At 33.4% G+C, this 20716-nt stretch overlaps 1 protein-coding gene across 1 annotated transcript in view; it reads right to left on the bottom strand.

The window, feature by feature from the left end:
- LOC145673193 (uncharacterized) overlaps positions 1 to 20716 on the bottom strand; it is a 222838-nt gene that overhangs the window by 47884 nt on the left and 154238 nt on the right. The window contains exons 10-15 of the mRNA XM_081742661.1: positions 15480 to 15569; positions 14838 to 14942; positions 8246 to 8386; positions 7853 to 7987; positions 3234 to 3358; positions 2059 to 2251 (exon numbers count right to left, since the gene is read on the bottom strand). Of these exons, the coding sequence (XP_081598787.1) occupies positions 2059 to 2251; positions 3234 to 3358; positions 7853 to 7987; positions 8246 to 8386; positions 14838 to 14942; positions 15480 to 15569 (789 nt within the window). The remainder of the gene's footprint in view (positions 1 to 2058; positions 2252 to 3233; positions 3359 to 7852; positions 7988 to 8245; positions 8387 to 14837; positions 14943 to 15479; positions 15570 to 20716) is intronic.

Below are 20716 nucleotides of genomic sequence, written 5' to 3'. Positions count from 1 at the left end.
GATCAAAACCTCCTGAAAGGACTATCATCTTCGACTGTGAGACATCTATTGGCCGTATGCACACATTTACGTCACATCAACTTTCGTCTGCTACATATTTTCGTCTTGCTGACCTCAGCTTCCTGTTACTAGATGTAATACTCGTCACTTTTTCTCCTTCATGCGGCTGTTTTGCTTTCTATGCTGTAATATTCTGCAATTTTGGACTTCGCACTATATCTGCTTTTCGGAATCTAAACTTAAAGCGTATATACTTGCATTAGATATAAGAAAGGAAATAGGGCCTATGGAAAAAGAAACAATGGAATTTTTATTAGTATACGGACCATTTAAAACGCATTTAAAAATACTAAATATAGAAAATAATGATGTATGTATCTGTGGGGAAATTGAAGACCGAACACATGGTATGGAACTGTGGGACTTTAATTAAGAAAGAAGAAATGAAACAAGAAAGAAACAAATCTACGAGAAATAAGCATAAATGATATACTTTTCAACAGACCGACTCTCGACAGACTTGAAAAAGTAGTACAGCACATAATCGAAACACAGGAAAACAGGAGAAAGGTATAGTACAACTTAAATTTTCTAGAAATAAGTTAAGTAAACGAACGAAACACAAGGAATTCCAAGAGAAAACAGTTAGAATTCTGATGATGATCAAAAACTATTAGCAAGTTTATATATATATATATATATATATATATATATATATATATATATATAAGGTATAAGGTTAGTGTGTATTTAGTGAAATAGCGTTAATGTGTGTGTAAATCAATAATCAATAGTGTTTAGTGAGTAGTGAAAGTATGGAGAAACAAGCATAATCTGGAAATGAGCAAAACGGATGGGAAACCAAAATGAAATTAAATTCTTAATTTAATAATGAGTTATAAATAGTGAAAATATATGGCAATATGTGCAAATAAAATCCAACGAAAACCTAAATGAAACAAATAAATTATGATACGTGAAAAATCAAAGTTAGTAAAGAAACTATAAGAAGAGCTAGAAGAACATCAAAAAGGAGAAAAGCTAAATTACAGAGAAACCCCATATAGATTAGAGGAGATATTGGAGGAAAAAGAAAGAATATACAGAAGAGACTAAATAATTAAATGAAAAGTAAGATAATGACAAATAATTAACTAAGATCTAGACAGACTAAATATTATGATTTAATGATATATTTTTTTTGTTATGAGGTGTAGGGAGTTGTGAAAGGAAAATAAATAAATAAATAATATAAGAAAATAAATGTTAAAATCACGTTTTAAAGTTAGAGGTAACGTGTTGAAAAAAGGGCCTCAAACTAACCAAAAGAAATAAATCGAACAAAAGAGAGGAGATAAAGGAAAAAAAGAAATGAGAGAGAACAGAGAGTACGAAGCAGTAGCGTCTGCTCTATAATAAGTCCTGAAGATATAGGTAACAGCAGGTGGAAGTGGAGGTCTAAAAATGTTTTAAAAAGTCTCCTTGATGTTGCATTTTTTAATGCCGCGAGCAGTGTAGTAATAATAAACTGTTGTGTGAGTTTGAGTTAATAACTCTTAAGTAACTACATCAAGCACACCGGATCTACTGATCTAGTTCACAAACCTGAAAAATATTATTTGCGTTAATTATCACAAAAGATACAAGAAGAGTGTGGAGCTCAAGTTTGTAGCTTACTAATATTGGAAAATAATAACTGGTTTTCTGAATATAGAGTTTAAAATTTAAAACAAAAAGCAAGAATATACTCAAATAATGATCAAATAGTATAATGAACATCTAGGTCCTTCAATAACAATATTTTAAGCAATTAGTGTAGGAGATACATTAAGTTTGTATTGAAATATGCAAATTTCCGATATTCAAATTAAATTCCATTTATTTCAACCCCCAAGTGTATACAACCCCTTCATCTTCTTTACTTATTCTCCTCCTATTTATTCTATATTAAATTTTTATGCATTAAACCTATGAAATTAACAATCACTTAAATACAGTAACATATAGCGTGCATGTCTAACATTCTACTTAACAAGAGATAAGCTAGGGAATCCATACCTTTACATTTGGTTGTAGCTTGAAGAAATGGGATATCACCTCCTTCATATGAGTTACCGTCCTTGTCTATTAGAATAGCTCTTATTTTGTACGACGTCCCGGGTAATAATCCTTTGATGTCTATGATTGTTTCTCTATTTCCATTTTCAATTAGATGTGGTTCTAACTTACTCCAGGGTCCGAAACTATTTTGCTAAATGAAGGAATTAAACATTAAAAGCTATGAATATAAATAAGATTATCTTTAATAAAATATCAAAGTTCTACTTCTCTGCAACAGAGATCTAAATCAAAATTTGATGGAAATTAAATTAATGGCGTAGTTTGACCATACGATATAATGGATATGACCATCATTGTAGGCTTACAAATAACCATACATTTTTTAAAATTATACTTCCCTGTATAATTACTAAATCTAAGAACTCAGTCAAAATATGTAGTAACATAGGTAACTTGGGAAAGTCTTGCAATAATATTACATTACAAGTATTCTGAGTATGACAGACATATGGAGATTATCAATTACATGATTTGGAAGCGTCAAGGTATGATTTTCAAAATAAGCACATTTAGAGGCGTAGTTGAAATGTGAAAACAAGATACGGCTCACCAAATTAGAGACTGAGATACACTTATGAATATATGTGATAGTTGTAAATTGTTAAAACTGTTTTTCATTATTAGATCTTTTCTTGCCGTTAACACTTTTTATCTGAAAATTTAACAGTGAGCAAACATTCCACCTCTCAACAAGTTTATCATAATATTTTCTGAACATTCATCCCTAACGGAAAAGTCTGATTGATAATTTTGCTTCACATCAATCAGTGAAGATCATGAGTGCCATATCTAATGTGAAGTGGGAATCCAAACAGTGTTAGAAGATTTATTAGTGATATTCTTTCTGTAGACGGAGTTCACAAACACCAAATACTATGTTGTATTTCGTAACATTATACGAAATTATTTGTATGTTATTCTTGATTACGTAGCTAGTAGGTAACATTTCTAATCTCCTTTGTAATTTAAACATTGTTAAATTTATCCACAAAATTTCTAAAATGTTAGAATTACTATTCAATGAGTTCAACGGTTCTATGACTAGAAACTTAAAAAGAATGCTCATCAATTATCTACCCTACATCATCATCTTGATGAAAATATATTCTTACCTTGAATTCGATCTGATAATACGTTGGATTGCCCTTTCCCCTATGCTCAGATAGTTTAATACTAATCTTCAAAGCATAGTAATCAGCAGAAATTAAAACTGGAGCCGATGACAATTTGGAATAATCTGAAATAAGTACACCAAATGAGTTGATTACTCCTTTAGGAATTGTAATAATACAATCACTAATACTTTAATTACTAACAATTACATTAAATTATTTCATTCTTTCTTACAACTTTCTGTTGTGTATATTAAATTATGATATGCTTTGCTTTACCTTGGCAAACAAACAGCACTTAGCAGCAAATAATCCAAATTTGGAGCGGAAACGCAATAAAATGCAACACTACACACACAAATCAAAGATGTCTTGCGAACTGATGAATTTCATTTCCGTTGTGAGAAGGTAGGGTCGATAAGACAACGACGCATATCCTAACTTAATCTCATGTCATAACGTATGGCAAGTTGCGGTTAAGTGATATTATTTTGAGAATTTCATCCCAACAACGTATAGCGAGTGGTGGTGGAGAGTTATTACTTTGGAAATTCCATGTCGACAATGTATGGCGGCTGGCAGTGAAATGGAATGCAGGACATGATATAGGATAGTGAAGTTGGAATTGATTTTTGACAAATTTTTTGTCTTACAGTGGCATTATTTGCTATTTAGAAGAGTAGCGAAGAAATGTTTGATTGGTGTAAGGTAAATTACATAGGAACTAAAAGAACTAGCATACATTTACTTTTCATATGATATTTATTGTGAAATCTAAACCAAAAATTTGATTGACATCAGAAAAGACACAGAAGAGCTACAAAAATAACTTGAGATGAAAATAAATACGAAACGATTAAATCATGGTGGGTGGAATGATTCAAGTATGATAATGATCGGAATCTGTCCGAAGAAACTAGAATATGTGACTAGTTTCTAATGCCTAGGTAATATTAATAATAAAGAAATGAAATGTAAACGATAAACAAAAACCAATGTGAGAAATGGTAAAACATTTCACCATTGTGGTGATGAAAATGGTGATATTGATGATTGTGGTATTAATGATGAGAAATGCGCCACTGAATAAAGACTTACAAAAATAACTCAAATGACCAAATTATATTGTGGTTGCTAAGCCGCGAGAACCGGAACGTGGACATTACGAAACGATGACAAAAATATTGTACTTGAGTTTTCGGGAATTTAAATGTTGAACAGAATGGAAACAGCTGACTGGAATGATAAATGAAAAAAGCGGGAATAATAGGGACAAAGGAACATAGCGTGAAATAGTTAAAAAGATGTTATGATATTTTAGGATAAGAAATAGTATTTTAAGTGATGTAGTAGAAGATATGATGTATGGTTGCGAAACATGGTCGCTTACTCTGAGGGAAGAACATAGACTGAAAGTATTTGAGAACAAGATCCTGAGAAGAATATTCGGACCCAAGAGGAACGGGAATGGGGAATGGCGGAAACTTCATAACGAGGAACTACATAATTTATACGGTTTACTCAACATTGTTAGGGTCGTCAAGTCTAGGAGGCTTAGGTGGGCAGGTCATGTAACTAGAATGGAAGAAAGTAGAAACGCTTTCAAAGTCTTGACTGGAAGACCCATCGGAAAACGATCATTAGGAAGACCTAGGCGCAGATGGAAGGACAATATTAAGATGGATCTCGCAGAGATAGGAATACAAAGTAGAAACTGGATCCAATTAGCTAAGGATAGAAGTCAGTGGAGAGCTTTTGTGAACGCGGCATTGAACCTCCGGGTTCCATAGGCCATAGAGTTAGTTAGTTAGTAGAAGATATGAAAGAACAAAAACAAAGAAGTTAGAGAAATATAAAATTAATGGTATAATTCCTACATAAAGACGAAACTCCTTCAGGATCATAGTACATGTAAACTTCTAAATATCGGTATAGTACATTAATCTACCGGTACCAGCGATGGGTCAATATTATAATTAAATGTTCTAATAGAGATATAAACCGGAGTCCTTTAGCTCTTAATTAAAGTAGCTTCCTATTTATCTCGGGATTTTGATGCAAAGTTAGTTAGGATCTACAACCATTCTTTGATCTAATAGTCCTGCTCAATTTTTACATGGCAGACATGTTCATGCCTGATGCCAACAAGTGTCGCTAGCATTTTGTGACGATTTAATAGCAACTTTAAAATATCACTATTTCAATTTAATTATCATAAAATAGTATATCTGTAGCGTAGAGTGGGCCAAAAACTCGAGTGCAGCAACTAGTAACGTTTATGATTAGAAACTCTCCTAAACTTTTCTGAATACATTTGTGAATGTTTGTCTTTTAAGCTATTAAATTGTTTTGATCAAAAACTACATCCCTGGGCTCAGTAAAATACGACTAGAAATATAAAATTCTTACAGCATAGATTTGCGTAATTAGTCGTGTCATGGCATTTCGAATCTGTGATGAGGAGAGGAAGTTGGATTTTACTATCTATCACCAGAGATCACAAAATCCCATCGAGACGAACAAGTGGGTAGATATTCTAAATTAATTCTTTCGGTATGTAGGAGCCACGAACCATGTAATCTCTTAAAATTACAAGTTCAATTCTTGTCACCATGTACCGATATATCTAGAGCTATGTGCGCCTTAATTCTATTTATAGTGAAGAGTATTGCAGTTCAATACAGCTCATACTTTCCAGGATTGAATTCCTTTTAGCTTCCTATATAGTCATCCTTGCTTGAAAGCAATCTCGACCACAGCCACTATTAATTGAAGGGTAAACGGGAATAACGATCTAAGTCCATTTTTAAACTTTGTGAGAAAAAGCGATTTAAAAGTGTAAGGACTATTTTCAGATTATTCTCGACAATTATTACGTCTGTTTCACTGTTCTTAAGTAATGCATAATTTTATTGAATCCTACAGTCATTTAGGTTTACAATGATTAACTGTTATAAATATATATAAAAAAAACCAGTTACGGAGAAAAAATACATAACCTTTCTTGAATAAACAATACATGCATAGAGATATTTCACCTTGTTTCTTGTTTGTGGGGATGTCTTTACTGAAACTTACTCACTGTTTCGTCCACCTGACTTTTTGCGTATTCCCTACGAACAGAAGTACAGTTGAGCTCCTGGCCCACAGAATTGCTTCAAGAGTTGCAAGTCTTCAAATTTTACACGGGAAATTCCAATCAGCTGTCCCTGCTTTATTGGGTGCAATAGATCTGCTTTCAGCTCTCGAAGTTGAGAGTTTCTATGATTTTGTATGTTTCATATGGACCAAAGTATGACTTTCAAAGGTGAACCTGTGTATCCATGTTCTTCACAAGAAATTGTAAGATTGTCCTTTGTGCGAACGGACACTTTTTTCTTGTGTTTCTTGCCAAAATTGGTGTCCATTGTCGGAAAAATTCCGGCTTACAGTCTATCAGAATGAAAGGTTCTTTTGTGCGTGTTCAGTGACCTCACGTTAGTCATTAACTGTTTCACATTTGGATCGGGTATTTATTATGCCCATGTTTTTGTCACATTCTAAGTATGAATGGCTCCTTACTGGAAATGTAATCTGAATACTCTGAAACCACCCCGTTGTGTGGACCAAAAAGTGAAACAATCGGAATATTGTGTAGTTCTCATTCTACTTTGGGCAGGAATCGCAGAATACGTTGTATGTGCAAGTCACTAACAGTATTTAATACAACTTGCGTGCACTAATGCCACAACATGGAGCAAATTTCATCCGGACTTCACCATCAAACTTCGTGCAATCAACTCCAGTGATGTGACTCATGACTCAAATCCGTTTTGATGTATCCGCCCATATGCTTTAGTTTTCTTCCCACTGGGCTCGGTGCGGACTGTTCAGCCGAACTAAAGTTGTCCATTGCAAGGCACAGTACTCGATATTATACGCTAGCAGAACAGGAGTCAACTGACAAAACAAAGGTGTACCAATGTTATGCTGTGATACTATGATATACACACAAACACGAAAACACACAATGAAACGTACAGACACACGAACTCAACTCGTCTTTGCATTGAATCAGTGGTACTATGGAACTGAGGACTTCGATCGTTTTCGATGGACTTGTGGACTTTGATCGTTTTTCCAAAGTATACGATCCTTCCAAAGCTAAATTTCTGGTACATTGGTCACGTTCTCGAAATACACAGTTTACTATATGTAATACCAATATACAATGGTTTTATACAATGGTAATAACAGCTCAAATTCGCAAAAAATATGGACTTAGATCATTATTCAAGTGTACCCTTCAATTAAAAAAAAAATGACTTATTCTATCTTACAGTATTGGAGAAAACTGGTTAGGAAGGAACACAAACTAAACACACACGTAATGAGTGCAAAGCATATCTTAATGAAGTGTTTTAGAATATTACTTCGACCGACTTATATACTCCCCTGACGACTAAAGTCATACCAACATCAGTTTTTAATTTGCAAGCATTGCTTTGAACTTGGTTCTTACTCAATAAAGCAGAAAAAGGTGACACGAAAGTCTTTCAACAGCTAGCTGTCAACTTCAGGGCTTATAATTGAATGAATAATACTTATAGTGTTCATAAAGCAAACAAAAACATTCTTACGTTCTTGGCACAATGGTGGATAATATCCACGTTGACATCCACGAGCACAAATTCCCGTGTACTTATCACACGTAGAGTTCGCGCAATATCCACATGATCCCCTACAATTGTAACCGTATTTGCCATTTGGACAATCTGAAATTCAAAAATAAGTTATTATTGTAAATACTTGTATTATACAGAATATTAAGTAATACTTGAATTATACAGAACATTAAATAACATTCGATTTCCCCCAAACCAGCGAAAGTTTTCATTAAAGGCTATTATTGCACAAAGTGCATTAGCAATTATTACTATTTTTAAAATACAACTATTTTTAAATTATGCTGAAAAGGGCGCGTGTATATGCTTGTTAATATCTTTAATATATTTAAACTGATTTTACTGTACCTTTGTGGCATAATACTCCATCGATTCCTGGTCCACAGACACATCCATACCTATTTGTGCACAAGTACATGCCTTTACATCCAAATCTTGTTAATGAACAGAGACCTTTGCAGTCAAATCCAAAACGATTTTTTCCACAACCTGCAAAACAATAGTTCAGTTAGTATTTAGTATTATTTATAACAATATTACTACAATACATTAGCGCATAATCAATATGTTACAAAGATTATTACACCTATTATTTTCGATTTCAGTGCAAGTAAAATATCGTATTTGAAACTACAGAAATGCGATTATTTGATATGTTCTTAATATACAAAATAAAATCAGGTGGTCTAAAACCTGCATCCAGACCAGCGAAAGGTAACGCTACAGGTAAAGAGAAGAGAAAATGTATAATGACCTCTAATTTCTGAGGCCATGTTTCGGCGTTAGGGCCGGGTAAATAAAAGACAATGTCGCAATACTGTACAGAACATGGCAAGACAAGTGTCTAAGGCAAAAAAGGTTTTACTATTAAGCATGGAGCAGGGGTAACGTATATGACTGGCAACTAGGTGATTCGAGTTCCACTCCTATCACTAGTTTCACTTATCACTAGTATAATTTGTTTTTTACGATGCAAAACGTTATTTCAAGATAAACGTAAACACAAACAATGAAAAAAAGTGAGAATAATGTGCAGAAACAGAAAATAACATTGAAGAACCATATAAATGTCCGAACGTGCCAAAATCGGAACTCGAACGAAGCTCACACATATTGGACATGAGTCTCCTAGCCGCTTAGCATCCGAGAAACGCGCATATTATGTATATTTGTGTAACTTGTTTGTGTGTTTGTCGAAAGATCCAGATTAGTATGTGCACTTGGTATCCCAAACGAAACACGTTTAGGAACCGAATTCGATTACAGTAATCATCTTAAGGTACACCTTTTAAAATCTGTTTTGCTATACATTATCAATACGTTTACATAGTACGTACAACATACGATTTACTACAGTAATAAAGATGTGATGAATGATACATTGAATCGTGCAAATGTGTAGGTCCTGAAATGTATTTGAAAGTTAGGTATCTATCACATATACACGGACTAAGGCATCCCTTCCCTTACAAAAAAAAAAAAAAAAAAAAAATCAAGTATACGCCAACAATACGTACAAAGTACGATTTATTATTGTATAATAATACATAGGTTTATGATCCCTTGGATGTTTCTATGAGTATATTTGAAAAATAAACGTCACCTGGTCCATGCTATCATCATCTAAAATTTAGAAACCAAATTTTAGTACATATAATTTTAGTATTAAGCGCTTTTCTTGCTTGGGATAGCATGGTGGCTCAGTTGAGTTGAGTTGAGTTGATTTTGAGTTTAACGTCCCGTTTAGCAGCGAGGCTATATGAGACGTGGACCTACTGATTAACGTGGAATCCGAACCACATGAGCTCCCGCCGGGAATCGAACCCGGGTCATGGTGGCTCAGTGTTAGAGCGCTTACCTTTGGTGCGTAAGGCCCCTGGTTCGATTCCCGGCCAAGCGGGTTTGTGGTGGACAACATCCTGTCCGCGGGTTTTGTCGGTGTGGTCCCACAATCTCTTTCCTTCTACAATATCTTTCCATCAATTCTTTCATCATCATTCACTTGTCTTAATAATCCGTTTCCATTAGCCTAAAGATCATAATCGTGAGACCTTAAACTGAAAGAATTCATCTTATTTAACCTTTTTTCTTGTTTGCAACTATCTTAGATGTTGTTTTATGACAAGCTATAAGAGTTAGATCAAGCTCATAATGGTTATGGTTCTGGTTGAAGGTAATCTCTCAAAAGATAGGAACCGAGTTATGTTAGGTATGAATTTGGAGGAACTTTTTCTTGGTTTTCAAGCATTAAGAGGTATTTCTGTATATTTGAAAATTTAAGTGTTCTGCACGTATCTGGTCTAACTAAGATCCTCTTCAGAAATTTTGGAACTGCATTTGGTATACATGATTTTGAAAGGGTGATTTTCTTGGTTTTAAATGTTTTAGTTGAAGTCTTCTGTGAATGCATAAGTCTATAAATGTATCTGAAAATTAAGTGTAACCTGATCCAAAGCATCTATTCCTAAATTTAGGAACAAAATTTGGTGATTGGGATTATAAAATACTCTTTTCCTTGAAATCACCTTACATGATGTTTTACGTCATGTACATTAAGATTATCATGGTCTGGGTCCTGGATTAAATTTGTCAAACTCAAGAACAAACTTTGTGAAAGAAAGTACTATGTATGTACAATGGTAGGCGCTACTTCCGGTGAAATTGAGTTATTAGGTGGAATAGATTGAGATCGAACCACACAACAATATCTAGGTAGTTTAATTTCGGAAATGAACCTGCAGATGGCAGAGAAAACTTGTTTGCATTACATTGTATTGCGTGGGAATGTTGAATTTTCTTTTCCTCTTTACAGTCAGAAAGTGTGACATATTATTGTCTTCCTACGAACCGCTAATGTATTAATATGTTGAATAAATGCAAGAAATTTCAAGAATGTTATTAGAAAGGTTGTTATGTACACTCATGTCCAAAATGATTGTCGCATATCTATAACTGTCTTCTTGTAAGAATATAATTTAATAATGATTTTGCAGGGCACTTTTAATACTGGTACTATGTGTATAATCGGGAAATGTATATTTTGTGGTAAATTTCATAGAAAAAGAATTATAAATACGAAAATTAGAATGAGTAAAACAAAATGTTGCTAAATGGACAAAAAAGTTCTATTTTTGTTTTATTGTCTTATTTATTGCTCTTTTGACATGAAATTTGCCACATACATGTCTTTGCCGATTATACACATACTAACATTATAAGAAATACCGGTCGGATTCGTTATCAAATTATACTCCTAGAAAAAACATATTTATAGACATGCGACAATAATTTTGGACATGAGTGTACGTAATAGAAATTAGAAATAATATTAGAGATTGATCATCTGTAACGGAAATCTCTGAATTATGTAATATAATGAATCCAAAAAATTGTCCTAGGTGAATAAGAGTACGATCGTGAATTTAGTACGATAGGTTTAGGAAATTAATTTTATATATTAAAGTATTTTTCCCTTCTGTTACGTACGTTACACAGTACATAATCAGAACATAAGTAATCATGAACATAAGATTTTAATGGCGAAAAATGGATTATTTGACTTGAACACATAATCTTATAATCTATGGTCTCTCAAACACATCAATATGTTCTGAAAGCTAGTAAATACATGCTGCACGCTCTATTTGTGCGGGCTAAATTCTTATTAGTTGAAGAAATGGTACGTCACAATTGTCATGTCATTGCTTATCCGGGTTAAACAAATATCTTATCTCCTTTACTGAAGCATAGTACATGAAACAATGATGCTATGCTCATTTTCTTCAAGAATATAGTAATTATAATGTAAGTTCTAAATTGCCTGTACTTTCGTCCCTCTGTCCCGGAGAGCCTCTACCTTCCATAATGTATTCTGTTAGTACAATAATTTTAATGCTTGTGCTCACCTTCCAACTTATTTGCTGTGAATTAAATTGAATTAATTACACATTCACCTGACTTAATTCAACTTAGTATGTTAACTCAGACCTCACATTGCATCGACAGCTCCTTTTTTCATAGGAAGCAGCAAAACAAATCTACTTTTCATTGCCTATGTAAAAACTTATTTTCAATAAAACATGAGGTTGAAAGTATGTATTTGTTTTTATATTGTGCTATACGAATACTTGAAGACAGTTATAGTTTGCAGAGGAAGGACATCTTTAATAAGTTCGTTAATACTTTTTAAAGCAAGTCCATACACTTATTTGGACACAACATTTACAATCATTGACAACTACAAATGATCGAAAAATATAATTTTCTCCTAACGAGGCTGAACAGAAGAGTGAACTGATCTGATCATGATTTCAATAAGCTGTCTGAGTTTTATTTTGTGCTATAGTATTATAGTGTGGGTTGTTATAGTGTGTGCTACACTTTTCTGCAAAATCCACTTGTATTATTATAAAATTAGCTCCAGTATTTTGCTTCCGTCTTTGGAAATCTTTGGATTTGATTTCCTTAACAAAAGAATTAATTTGTTAAGAAAATCAAACATCCTCGCTCCTAGTGAACGTTCACTGCATCCTGGACGGTACCTTCAGTGTCAAGTTTAGGGTGGCTTTCAATACATTTACTATTTTCATACTAATACTTTATAAAATAGTTATGACATCAGCTGGAAGGGCTGATTCAGCACTTATGGGATATGTCAATCATACACATCTCATTGTCTATGTAGCATTGTTGCTTCGTCAATGATTACTGCTATTATAAGAAAATCATTTGGTTTGGCAGACTCAACAATAAAGTTTTGCATTTACATGTGCACACACAAGTTCCTTTTTCCGGAGAAAGGGATACATGCTGCTGTCCAAGTTCATTAAGCTTTGAAAAAAATGTTGTCAACATCTGGGTTTCTTCTTTGAACACTAAGAAACTTCTGTTATTGTCATCTTCATATACCTCTTTTGATTTTTCTTCAGTGAAATAATCTCTTCCATATTTTGTCTCATGCTTCTGGTGCTAGGCGGGACTATAATATCCCAGCATTATAACCACAGAAAAATTTATTAACTAAATCTAAATATGTAAATACCAATGCCCTGACCGCTCTGGAGTACCAGTTATCGGGTTCTCACGACATTAATGAAGTTAAGCAGTGGTCAGAGAAAAGATGGATGACGGCTCACATTGACCAGACGGTGCTGGCAGTGCTGGTAGTGAGTTAAGTTGAAATATTTAAATAACACCTAAATGCTTACATACTGAAGACTGTTTTCGTATAATAATAAAACGAGAATAATAATACTTTCCACTTACAGGCAAGAATAATTTCTTGAACGAATTTGAAATCCTATTAAAAGAATAAACCAATTTAATATCAAGAACAACTGCAATCTAAATTTCGTGTAGTGGTATGAACTTAAATTTTGCAAAACGTCGACTTTCAATCAATTATCTAATGAATTTATTAAATTATGAGTTGTTATTGCTAATTGAGGTGTGAGTTTCCAAAACATGCTAAATCCGTTTGGTAGAATTGTTCAGAAAGGGCAGAAAACTTTTTACATAACTTTTTACATTGAAACACTATGGCAAGTGATATTTCGAACATAATTTACTACAGAAAATAATGTATTTTGACAAAAAATAATTACAAAATTTAACGTAAGAGATTCCATAGTATACTCTTTCATACTCAATTCAAAATCGGACATTTTTGGATTTAGCATGTTTTGGAAATACACTCCTTATTTGTTCGCATTTATAAGCTACCGTTAACAATTATTATGAATATGATTCTCATTTCATAAGAATAAACGAATATTGTGTTTCGTACGTTATACTCTTTCCTCCTTTGGTTTCATATGGAAATAACAGTTCTTTTAATAAAAAGGTTATGCGGTCATTAGAACATACAAAAGTTATTTTCCCAAAAGGACAAAAGTATCATTCCCAATTTGTAATACAAGTTTCTGTAACTTTCCGTTTTGTACGTTACATTATGTTGTAACTTTCCGTTATGTACGTTACATTAGGTTGAACTTTCTATGTACGTTACATTAGGATTGCATAGTTTTAATATAATTCACTTATCTGTTGGACTAAATGGACACAAGTTAATAACGTGAAGTTAATTTGGTTCTAATAATGAATTCAATAGAACCTTGTTTGAATTTGTTCTCAATATAAAATTTTTACGACTTAGAAACATCATCTCATACATTATTCAAGAAGAAACTGGAATATTCAAAAATAACTTTATATTTATGAAAATCAGAGTTTCGAAACCAAATGTAATAAAATATATAGATATTTAAAAAATAATGAGTTTATTTAAATTGTATTTATTGTAAAATGAAATTCCCCCCCTCAATGTTCGTTTTCTCATTTCAGATAAAACAAAGAAATTCTATTAAATTGGAGGAGATAAAAGTGTTCTTTCCACGATTTAGACTGCTAAAATTGGAACAAATGTTAGATTTCGAAAATGTTTCTTCTAATACTGTAACGCATGATTTGAACCGTTCAAAAATTTACAGAAACCAATATATATATATATATATATATATATATATATATATATATATATATATATATATATATACGTATCTATCTATCTATATATATATATATATATACAGTATATATATAATGTTTCCAATATGTGGTAACAAAATAGTAGATTTTAGAAGATGAAGTTGAGTACCTGCTTGAAATTCTGCCTTAAATAAATTCGTTGAATAGATATGCATTATTCGAAAACATAGATATTTAGATTTTTAAAAACATCTGTACAATTCTTAAATTACTGTAGCTACGTGGTATCATTTTCCAATATAAAGCACTTTAAAATTTTATTTTTTATAATTCCATTAATTTACAGCTCCGAAAGACCGCGTTTTTAAATCTTTAGCGATTAAAATTTTCCTGGTAAAGACTATTTCATTATGAAGTTATTTTTAAACTATATATACTGCTGCATGAAAATTACCTGTGTCGCACGTTTTCCCTGTGAAGCCAGGTGGACAAACACAAGCTTTGGTATCAGCGTTATAAACACCACCATTATTACAGATGCCTTGGCCGCTCTGGAAAACTAAAATGTACTGGATAATAAGGCACCAGAAGAAACAGACAAACAGTAGAAACAGCTTATTTCTCGATATAAATTAATCAGTAATCAGTATTTTCATAAGCAAACTAAGGTATTCAATTCCTACTACAATAAATAAAATATAGGCGACCCACTTGTCTCCTTAAATATTATTTAGCATTATGAAAAAATAACAGAATTTGAGGTAACTGAAAAGAGGAAGGGTTAACCATTATGCTCTTGCTTAAGTAAATAGAAAGTTTAAAATTATATCCAGCCCGTTATTGTTAACACAAATCTTAGCCACTTTGAATTTAGACATATCTCAGAAGGCAAACTCTTTAAGCTTCTGCTCTGGTATTTTAGTAATTAAGAAATACAAATTTAATTGATGTAAGCATTACACACTGCTTTGCAAAATTTACTCCTCTACTGTGATAGAAAAATCTGGTTTCAAAGTTGCTGTTATTTCCTATAATTAATCAACAGTGACGTAAAAGTTATTCATTTTACTCGAGACTTTAAAATGTAATATGTTACCTGATTTACTTTCCTTTACGTCACACAGGGCAATTTTAGACTTATCTACGACTACGCGAGATGATAGAAGAGCTATATCTTCTTCGATTTCTGAAAAAAGAGAAAAGTTTTTTTATTTTTTCATATTATTCAATTAAATTATATTTTTGACAAACAGATATAATCATGCTAATTTAACAGAAACATACAATAACATTCAATTTCTTCTTTCTAGTAGTAGATGCACAATCTTAGTGGCATAATAAATAGACTACAGAAATAGAAATAACATAATGGAATCTCTAGAAATATAAATAAATTGAGCATATTTGTTTTGGATTATGTTACAAGAATTTTCTGAAATCACTTTTACATTAAAAGTGTACTTAACACTTGTAATTATGATATTGTTCCCTGTTTCTGTTATGCTAGAGAGTAATTATGATATTGTTCCTTGTTTCTGTTATGCTAGAGAAGAAATATCTCCTGCAGTTCCCTTCCAGGCGGCAACGTACCAAGAACTGACAAAACGATGCCACGTTGGACCGCAATGGATATACGTTGGATTAAGAAGGATGCTGAACGAATATCTCCAGAAACGATAGATATGCGTCTGTCTACCTCTGATAAAATCAAGGCTTCTAGAGCCCCATGCCCCACTGGTCTCGATGGCTATTGGAGCAAAGATAAATTTATCGAGGAAATTATTGTATTTCCTTTCCTTTTCTACCTCTCTACGTCTAGCAACTTCTCCAGCATTCACAACAGTCAATGGGAGGCTTGAATGGGCAAATGTGTCCGAACATGTAAAATCCCATACTAGTGATTTGACTCTCATCCAAGGTACCATTGTCATTCCATCAGGTCGTTTACCAACGGAACGACAGCAACCTGACGGTTCACGAATGGAAGGAATTCCTGCCATGTTGAGGGCTCGCAAAATGATGTCGTTGTCAGATGAATGGTGTTTCTGCTAATGCTCTTCATGTATGAAAGACCATGCAGGCTGCGTTGGGTAACTTCCCCGCAAGCTGGACAGCGATGTGGCTCACGAACAGCTGAATCTAGTCTTAAGGCTACTGCTATTCGAAAGGTTTCATTAGACATGTGAAAACCTAATTGAGGGGAAAGTAATGCATTCAACCATGCCCCAGCATGGGGGGAATGACGCAGCAAGATGTCTGGCTTTATCCTCTGGAACAACAACGGATTGTATAAGATGTTCATGGAAATGTGCTGCTATTGGTGTACACCAAGATGCCTAAGAACCTCTTTTGCTGATTTCTGGAAGGTCCGTATCTGTTATATTCATCCATTTACTAGAGCCTTGTTGAACTATCCCATCTGGGTCCAGGTGGTAACCTTGTGAAAGGAGAGCCTCGATTAAACGAAGAGATCCGTGGTAGGACGCTAAAAAGGTAGGAATCGCCATATCAACGGTTCGTCGAATACCAAGACCTCGTAGTCCAACAAGTAAGGACGTTTGAATCCAAGAATCGTCACTCAAGGAGCAGTTCAAAATTGACTCCAGACAAAAGTTATTTTAATTACATAATTCCGCTCTTGATCTTAATCCTCAAAATCCTATTAACGTTAATTTATTTGGGGAAAGATGAACACAAATTAGAATTTTTCCGATTTTGTCATGTAGGCCTATGAATATACTCCGTTCCCTGCGAATCTTTAAAGAAAAGCTTCTTCGTACACAATATATTTTCATTAGTTTTAAATGCAGCCAACATAAAAAATAATTCATTTTTGAGCCTTAAAATGAATATCGAAAGAAACAGATCTATAAACACAACTTACTTTTTAATTTTACCAATTCTCAAAAACTATACCTATCTTATAAAGAATTTATTGAATTGTGTTTCGAAATTAGTTCCCCAAAATGCAAGAAAATAAACAAGGCATTTACATAAAAACTTACAAATTTCTATTGGATTTGTTTCACGTCGTCTTACATGATTGAACTATTTTAACTGTACACTACTAAATTTTAAGACTGATTTTAAAAAATATATATTAGAGGGGACATAAACAGTCACCAACAATCCTCGATTTTGAGTGGATAGTTTGGACTCTGTAAGTATTTAAGGAGTACTTGATATTTGTATTCTTGAAGGAAGTTACATTAAGTAAAAGACGAACAACAAAACTATGAGAAAGTTTGATTGCCAATATCAGTGATCCTGGTTTCTTGAAGTAGATTCTAACTTGTGATTAAACTAGTTCTTCCTACGATCTGATGGAAAGGCGAAAATTTCATGTACTATTCAAAAAAGTAAACAAAGAAGCAAAACTTTCAACGTAAAAATTATTGCGCGATGATAATGTGATTCTCTTTAATAGAAGAACATAATCCCCCCAAAATACTTAAGCGGTTACACACAGTAATATTAATCCTGCTCAAGATATAATAATTAAACTTGAAATTCGACGCTTTAGAATAGGTTGGGTAGAATCTGATTGTTTTGTTTTGTACAAGGCGATTTAGTAAAAGAGTCATTCCAACATAAAATTAGGAATTTGATCTTCCTAAATAATATTAATAGCTCTTTTCCTTGCATGAATTTGTCCCTCAGTTGTCTTAAAGTTTAGAATCTGTTTTCAACATTGAGATACAAACCTACAGCTTAATGTGTGATTCAAATCATAAGAGCACTCATTGGTAGTTGAAATCAGGTTACTCGTTTTGAAGGCAGCACCTTTAACCACTTAAACAGGGACATCAGACTATCACGAATGCAGTATAGTTCACAATGAGGAAAGGGGAGAAAGGAAAATATTTACTATCAAATCCATTTTGAATTATTTAATATAAAGCACACAATTTGTATAATAGAATCTTTGATGCTATTTACCTCGGCATTTCATAGAAAGAGGGAATGTACAAGGGGTAGGGAACGAAAAATACTGTCTATGGTAACCAAGTGGAAGTATTCGCTACTCTCAAAATAAAGAACTGAAATATAACTGTGATTTAATCTTGTAAATCTATTTGTGTATTCTTGTATATAAAACACCAGGAAAATATTGTATTGTTTAACATCTTAATTAGTTCTATTTTAATATATATATACACTTTTGCACAAAAGAGTTGCTCATGACCAAATCACTAGTTGTATGTTTCATTGTAAAAAGCAATGTATCTGTGTGTTGTACTTTTTTCTCGCTAACTACTGTCCGGATCTGGACGAAATTTGATATACTAATAGCTCATTGTTTAAGGAATTAAGAGCGCTATATTTGAGGGCTGAACCCGTGCAATGTGGGTTCCTGTCATTACAGCATGGCTGTCCTCAGGTTGTAGATCGAGAAGAATGCCTCTAGACGTAGAGGTTAGCAGCGAATATATTTAATAAGCAGTCACAGACAAATGGCATGGGGTGGTCTTTCACCTTAAAGGTTTAGCGTGAGGCTGACAATCTCATCCTGTAGAAACGACACTCGTTCAGAAACATTCACAGAAGGCTCGGACTAGATCGGATAAGTTGACACGACCTCAGCAAAATAAAGTAGACATCAGATTTGGAACATGAAATATAAGAACTCTCTGTCAAGCAGGAGCATTAAAGGCAATAACAAGTGAGTGAAAGGAATATAGGAAAGGGAGTTAAAGAAGTTAGGTGACAAGGAATGGAAGCGGTGCAGACCGGAAATTTTACGTTTTTCTTATGTGGAAGAAAAAAAATCACCTACTAGAAACAGAATTATTCGCTCACAAACGAATAGTATCGACAATTAAATGTGTTGAGTTTGTTAATGATAGACTCTTTTTATTATTCTTCAGGTTCAGAGGTACGATATTGTTCTAAATGTACATGCCCCAACAGAAGACAAAGATGATATAAAAGATTGTTTTTACGAAGAGGCAGAGCAGGCATTTGACCAACTTCTGCAATATCATATAAAAATTCTATTGTGGTATTTCAAAATAGGACAAGAGATTAAAAAAAAAAAACAATTAAAAGAAACAAAAGTATGCATAGGGAAAACAAGGATAGGAAATTTGAGGAAGATCAGAAGAGACGAGAATACCGGATGAGTGTCGAACAGATTCTTGGTTTTAGAAAGTTCCAAATGCATTAGCGTTGAGGATACTCGTATTAAAATTAGGGATATTATTAGAATTTCAGCAAAGTAAAAATTGGAGTACGCAGAAATACATTGGAACAAATCACAGTTCGACTAGGAATGCACTAAACTTGCAAAAAGGGAAAACAGAAAAAAATTGCTTTGTCTATAAAATCCGAACAATAGGACTGTACAAAATTTCATTAACGTCAGACGCAGGAACGTAGCCAAGGGGTGGGTCCGGGGGGGGTCCGGACCCCCCCCTTCGAGACCAGAAATAAAAAATTAAGGAAGAACGAAACAAAGAGAAACAAGAAATAGGAAGAATCAGCGTTAAAAATAAAGATAAAATATAAGGATAAAAAAGCTAAAAATAAAAATAATTTTTCGGCATCGCATCCTTGCAGTATCAAACATGTTATTTCAGAAAAAGTTTTCTACTGCTCTTTTAACTTGTCATTTGGAACAGACAGTAATTGACGGAATAATAAAACAAAAAAGTTATGTGGAAAGCAAGTCCTGTTAACATTTGATTCAACAGAGAAAGGAACGCAGATATTATAAAATATTTTACAAGACATTATTGGATACGTACTTTTTTAAATAGTTGAGATTATAATAGAAGGAAAATTGTTATATTTGGATGAACAAAAGAAGGAATGTAGATATTGTAAAAAAAAATTATATTTTTTAAATATTCTTTTATTCGAGATTTTTTCATAGTTTGTTACTAAAATACTTACTAACATGCATGGGGGCCGATCCTGGGGGCCGAGGGGGCCCGTCCCCCCAAAGGTCATGGGAGCCCCCTTGTTGTATTTATGAATATACAATATATTGACATAATTTGAATGCAATTTGTCTTAAAATCCTCATATATGCCTTCTGCATCTGAATGGACCCCCTCCAAATTTACAGAGAAATCGTCGCCCTTAATCACATGTCATAATTTTAAAGTCTTAACATATCAATATATGTTGCTAGTAAAATGTTTAAATTGATCAGGCCCCTGCCCCCCCCCCCCATCACGAAATTCTGACTACACGAACCAATATATGTTACTAGTAAATTAGTTTAGAATAATCGCACTCTGGTGTGATAACCACAGTATTTCATGTCTCGGACCCCCCCTATTACGAAATCCTGGCTACGTGCCTGGTCATACGGGAAACTTCTGAAAC

The sequence above is a fragment of the Thermobia domestica genome, chromosome 16 (genome assembly GCF_964235325.1).
Source record: "Thermobia domestica chromosome 16, izTheDome1.hap1.1, whole genome shotgun sequence".
NCBI classification, from domain to species: Eukaryota; Metazoa; Arthropoda; class Insecta; order Zygentoma; family Lepismatidae; genus Thermobia; species Thermobia domestica.
The sequence above is the reverse complement of the archived record's forward strand: the minus strand, read 5'-3'. Positions and strand labels throughout refer to the sequence as shown.